This window comes from Podarcis pityusensis (genome assembly GCF_964106645.2).
Source record: "Podarcis pityusensis genome assembly, chromosome: 15".
In the NCBI taxonomy this organism is placed as follows: Eukaryota; Metazoa; Chordata; class Lepidosauria; order Squamata; family Lacertidae; genus Podarcis; species Podarcis pityusensis.
The window spans coordinates 21,958,808-21,964,977 of NC_138040.1; the positions used below are offsets into that span (position 1 = coordinate 21,958,808).

At 44.4% G+C, this 6,170-nt stretch overlaps 1 protein-coding gene across 2 annotated transcripts in view; it reads right to left on the reverse strand.

Annotated features, from left to right (window-relative positions):
- Positions 1–5,422, reverse strand: part of GRAMD1B (GRAM domain containing 1B) — a 212,758-nt gene extending 207,336 nt beyond the window's left edge. The window contains exon 1 of one of the 2 annotated variants that reach the window (XM_080983439.1): positions 5,030–5,422. Coding sequence is in view for 1 of the 2 variants with exons in the window: in XM_080983442.1 (XP_080839568.1) it covers positions 5,030–5,055 (26 nt within the window). In the remaining variant the exon portion in view is untranslated. The remainder of the gene's footprint in view (positions 1–5,029) is intronic. The other variant, XM_080983442.1, reaches the window with a different exon arrangement.
- Between the last annotated feature and the right edge of the window lie 748 nt (positions 5,423–6,170).

Here is a 6,170-nt window from a genome sequence, read left to right on the forward strand (position 1 = left end):
TGAGTCAAAGCGCTGTCCGCCCAGGATTGAGGGCATGGTGCTTATTATGGACAGACATCAGGAGTCCGGAAATGTTGGCATTAAAACAGCAGGTATTTTTTTGTGGGGTGCATGTGTATGTGTGTGTGAAGGTGGCAGGCATGCAGAAGTATGCAAAAAATATATCCCCCCCCCCCACATAAATCTTCTTTCCCCACGGCTGGAATACGTACAGCAGCTATGGGTCAACCATTGTTGGTAAATGTGCCACAAATTAAGTCCATAGCACTGCTTTGTAGGATAGTGCCTCACCCTGCCATTAGGCAGGGTGAGGCAATTGCTTCAGGTGGCAGAAACCTCCCAGGCAGCACATCCATGGGTGCCCCGCCTGCTCTGCCACATCCACTGCTTGCGGAGAGGTTTCGCCACCACCGGCACCAATTTTGGGCAAGATTGCATCTGTTTGGGATGAAATTTCATCCCAAATTGGTGTGATCTTGCTCCAAATCAGCACCAATGGCAGTGCTGCTTCTCTGCCAGTGGCAGATGCAGCACGATGTGTGGTGGCAGCAGAGGAGGGAGCAAGTAGTAGGTAGGAGCAAGTAGGTGGTTATTTCACAGCCCACAGAAGCTGGGGTGGGGGGCAACAAACCTGTGTAGAGATTAGAACATCCACTGGCCTGGGTATAGTGTGGGTCAAGCCTCCATTACTCCTTGTCTCTACTACACTTACTGCTGTCTGTTTTTCCAGACTCTGGAGACTACAGGCAAATGACACCCATTACTGGGGTACTAGGGTGCTGTGGTGTAAACCACTGATCGGAAGGTCAACAGTTCAAATCCCTGCGACGGGGTGAGCTTCCGTTGTTCGGTCCCAGCTCCTGCCAACCTAGCAGTTCAAAAGTATGTCAAAGTGCAAGTAGATAAATAGACACTGCTCCTGTGGGAAGGTAAATGGTGTTTTCCATGCGCTGCTCTGGTTTCGCCAGAAGCAGCTTAGTCATGCTGGCCACATGACTCGGAAAAACTGTCTGCGGACAAACGTCGGCTCCCTCGGCCAGTAAAGCGAGAGGAGCACCGCAATCCCAGAGTCGTTCGCGACTGGACTTAACTGTCAGGGGTCCTTTACCTTTTTACAAAGTCCACATATATATTATGGAACACATCCTCACCCTCATAAACAGCAGTAATAAACAATAATAACAACAACAGCCCACCCTTGCTGCTAAGGTCCTAGGGTAGGTTACAATTAAAACACAATATTAAAATCAGTTTAATACAACTTATAATCACGTAATTAAGGTGTATCCTAAAAATATACATCTCAGGTGTCAAAAGCCAGGGTCAGGAGGTGCATCTATAAAGAAGGTACCAGAGGCTCCTCTGTAGAGAGTTCCACAGCTTAGGGGGCACCACAGAGAAGACCCTCCCCAGGGCCACCACCAAGAGGGTCTTCACACAGCACATAGTTCACCTATGGAACTCACTCTCACAGGACGCAGTGATGGCCACCAACTTGGATGGCTTTAAAAGAGGATTGCACAAACTCATTGAAGATAACGCTATGAATGGCTACTAGCTCTGCCTCTGCAGTTGGAGGCAGGATCCTTCTGCATACCAGTTACTGGAAACCACGGAAGCAAAGAGTGCTTCTGCACTCAGGTCCTTGCAGGCCTCCCATGGGTGCCTGGCTGGCCACTATGAGAAGAGGATGCTGGAGTAGATGGGCCATTGGCCTCATCCAGCAGGCTCATCTTACAGTCTTAAAGTTGAGACAGCAAGAAATTCACTGTAAAATCCTGCATCTCCCGGCAGTTTTCATGAAATTAAATTTATATGTAAGACCATCTGGTCTACAGAAAGCACAGTTCAAATTCACACTGAAGATCTCATCCACCAGTTTTACGGCTTTCAGCACAGGTCTCTTCTGGCTTCCCCAAGCAAACAGACCAGGGCCCTGGTAAAAGGCTGAATGGTCTGGAAGCAGCCATTGAACACAAAGTCCAAACCACAGACTTCAGCTTGGCAGCCAAATGGCCAGGCTGCTTGGCTGACATACCCTTTTCTATGGGAGGAAAAAACAGGTAAGTCTGTCTATTTTAGAAGTTAGTAAATATTCCCCTCTGTTAAGTTTTACAGTATTTCTTTTCAGCTCATTGTACTGATTTAGGCCACATTTACACCATACATTTAAAAACACCATGATTCTTTCTTTCTTTCTTTCTTTCTTTCTTTCTTTCTTTCTTTCTTTCTTTCTATCAGATACCTTTATTGGCATCACAGTATAAAACGTTTCAAGTAACTGGAATAATTAAAAAGAGAAGGGTGAAACTAACAAGGGTTATAAGCTCACACTATAGTTGTGTGCATTTGGATATTCTGCTACGCCCTGTCTATTTCCCATAAGGATAGTTTGTTGGGAACACTTTTGGATAAAATTGTGGCTAAAAAGGAAGCTACTAAAGCAGACATATCTTTGCCCCGATCTGCCAGGAGAAACCTTATTTGGCTTCTTTTCGGAGTTGTGGGCCAAAGGTCCAACATTTTGCTCAGCATCAGTTGGAGAGGTCATGATACCACTTTAGATAGCCTGGGAACTGACCAGTGGGCCTCTCTTTTAAAAATTCATTGATAACATACAAAGGGCTCTTCCACACCTCTGCTTGTCCCGTGCCTAGAAAGCACCGGTCCATAGATCTGGAAGGGGAATAGGGACCTTCTTAGCAACTCTCAGCACCCTGAACAAACTACAGCTCCCATAAATCTTCAGGAAAAACCATGGCTGTTTAAAGTGATATTATAGGACTTCAAATGTACAGTGTGAATGTGGTCATAGTGTGCTCTTTCCCTACACAGGCATCTCCCCTCAGCTTCTTTCTTCCATCTATGTAAGCTTTTTTCCTACTTCTGTCATTCATTTACTCAGTGCCATTAGCAAAACAACTCGGACCAGAAGGATCAAATGAGTATGCATCACACTGTGATACGTCTTCTCATGGACACATAGACTTTGACCTGACTGTACAGGACAGGTCCACTTGTTTTAGGATTGAATCATATCCCACCTGTGGCAGCTTGCCAAATACATTCGGAAGAGGATGCTGGGCCCAGGTGTTTACACGTAACCCGTATTTCCATTGTGAAGCACCCACTCTTTGCTTTGTGCTTCCTTTCAGAGCTTGCATACGAATTATCATTGCTTGCCCCCAGCTGAACTCTGAGCAGTCTGGAACAGAGTGATCTGACCACCCAATGCTAATAAGGGGGAAACTATCCCCAGCTTGCAGAATAAATGAACAGTATGGAGCAAGCATCATGTTCTGCATGCAAAAATATATTACTGACGGGTTTGCCTCAGACCTCAAAAAGGGAAAGTGTTTTATATATTCATAGAGACTGCATCTCTTCCAGGAATCCCAACAAAGTGTGCTGCTGAATTTGCAAAACGTTTTTACCCGACTCTAGATGAAATAGGAACAAGGAAGGAGAGGGGGGTGGAAACCATGCAAAAAAACACATTACTGAATTCATTAAAATGTTTGTTTCAGCTAAAGAGATCCATCTGTTCAGGTTTGCAAATTCCAACTGTACATGCTCTTTATATATATATATAAAAGGCTCACTGTACTGAAAAAGAGCACGTAGCTCACAGTAAAATATATATTTGATAGCTTTTACTACATGGAAAGAAACCTTGAAAATTTCACCAAAGATTTGCTCAGTTGAATTTTGTGAACACTGCTCTATTGCATGGTTTGCCTTTTTTTAAAAAAAAAAAACAGGGTTAAATGAGTTGACAGTAGAGGAGACAGGAACTAGGGAAGGAAAGATGTAGGTGTATGGCTTAGCCCTCTAACTCCCCCAGACAACAACTACTGGAAATCCTATCTTGATTTGTTAAGAACTGAGACTTCAGCAGATACTGCTTTCATGTTTTCTGAGTAGCCCAACCCCCACACAAAAATTAGCCCCTTGACCCCTTTAACCAAAATACATCTTGCAGATGACTCTGGATATACCTCAGGCTCATGTATTTGCAAATAGTTTTCTATATGCAGCCTGACATAAATCCTCAAAATACAGAAGCTCTGACCACAAGCTGGTGGTGGACGGAAGAGGGAGTTGTTTTCTGACATCCATTTACAGACCCACCTTTCGCTGCCAGAATCACCTTTGAGTTGCACAAGAGGAACACTTCATTATGGATATTTTTGCTATGTTTTCAGAGCACCGCAGGATGAAAGCTACTATTCTCAAAAAAAACTTCACTTTTTTATCCAAACCTTTCACTGTTGTATGCAAACTAAGCTGTATTTGCCTTAACATGTGGCTTATTATGTTGATTGCTTTAATTACCTGAAAAAAATATTGGGACATCCAATCCATTTTTGGGTGCAATATTGTAAGGGCTCAAGTATAAAACATGAAACTCCATAAACTGTCTTTTGCCCTTTTCTTTAAAGGCACAGCTGAAATATTAACTAGACTATAGAAAGCTTGGTTTCTCAAGTCAGGACATTAGTGGGAGCAAGTCTTTTGCACCATTTACTTAAATGTTAAATGCAAGTATGTTTGTTTCTTGGTAATTTACCTGAGGACCAGACATTTGGTTACACCTGTTTCCTACAAGACCATCATCAGCAAACACATAAAAGTCAGTCATCCTACACCTTTTATTTATTTTATTTTTTTGGCAGTAAGTCCATGTTAATAGCTTTACCACAACGTCTGGCAATAACTTTGAGGTTCCAGGAATAGACAAACATGTTAGATAAGACATTTGAACTACCACACGGGCACCTCTCAGATTAAACCATGCAAATATATATATATATATCTTGTCAAAATGATGCATGCTTTTTGGGTTGTTGTTGTTTTTATAGCAAAAAAAGACTAAAAACAATTAAGTTATATACCTGGTTCCACAGCCAGGGGGTAGCGAGAGAACCGGTTCCAATCTCCCCAGTGTGAAAGAGGCACAATGCCAGGATTGTATGTGGTCCCTAGGGTTGCTAACTGGAATGCTTATAGTAACACTGGGAAGGCTTACCTTCTTCGGCTCTGAAAGGCACTCATTCATCCAGACAACCTGAGGGAGTCCTGTCAAAAATCCATCTAAAGGGGAACTCCTCACAGCAGCATCCCCCACTCCTCAGTTAAATCCCAGCCATGTGTGAAGAGAGCAGAAGATTCCCCAGCTGGATGCACAGATAAGGCTTGCAAAAGGAAGTTTTGCTGTATGTAAGCCTGGATCTTCAAACGTGGAAAGCTCAAACCACAGGCTCCTGGTGGACAGATGAGTGAACTGTTTCTCTTAACATCCAGTAACACATCCACCTTTCACTGCCGAGAACACCCTCTGCCTCCATGAGAGCTCTTCATTTTGTTAACTCTTGGCTGGCTGAAGGATACGAGGAAGCAGTGTGCCTGTGAGTGTGAGTCTCCCCATATTTTCCAGCACAAACACATTCAACTCGTCTCCCTCGATATCCTCTCCCCGGGATGCTGCAGCTTTTAGTAATGTGATCTGAGAAAAATAGCAACAATAAAGAGAGATTTAAAAGGGATCTGGCAGAGAACAGAGGCAGCCCTGCTGAACAGACCTACCAAGCTGTGACTGATAAGGTCTGGCTAGAAGGCTATTATTAGAAAGGTGCAAGCTAACAACCAAAATCCTCATCTTTTTTTTAATCTATCAGGCTTGAGGAAAGGAAGAAGGAAAGAGGAGGTGGCTGCATGCAATCCTGGAATGAGTGGGTGGGAACAGTGCATCTGGAACAGGCTCTTCTGTGAACAGTTTGTTTAAGGATCATGAAGGCTCAGGTGTTTACTACCCTCAGCATGTGGGTAGCATTGGGGTGGGGGCGATGTTGATTAGATCTCTAGACACATGCAAAAATAACACTGGTTCCCCACCCTGCTCTTTCTGTTTCTATTGACCTTTCTGAGCAGCCCTGCTAATGAGTTTGCAGTTTGGCCATGCAGCAGAGTGGTTAGGTATGAGCTCAGTAGGCTGAGAAAGATCTGAAGGTGCCTGTATACCTGAAGGAGCGCCTCCACCCCCATCATCCAGCCTGGACACTGGGGTCCAGCGCCGAGGGCCTTTCGGCGGTTCCCTCACTGCGAGAAGTGAGGTTACAGGGAACCAGGCAGAGGGCCTTCTCCGTAGTGGCGCCTGCCCTGTGGAACGC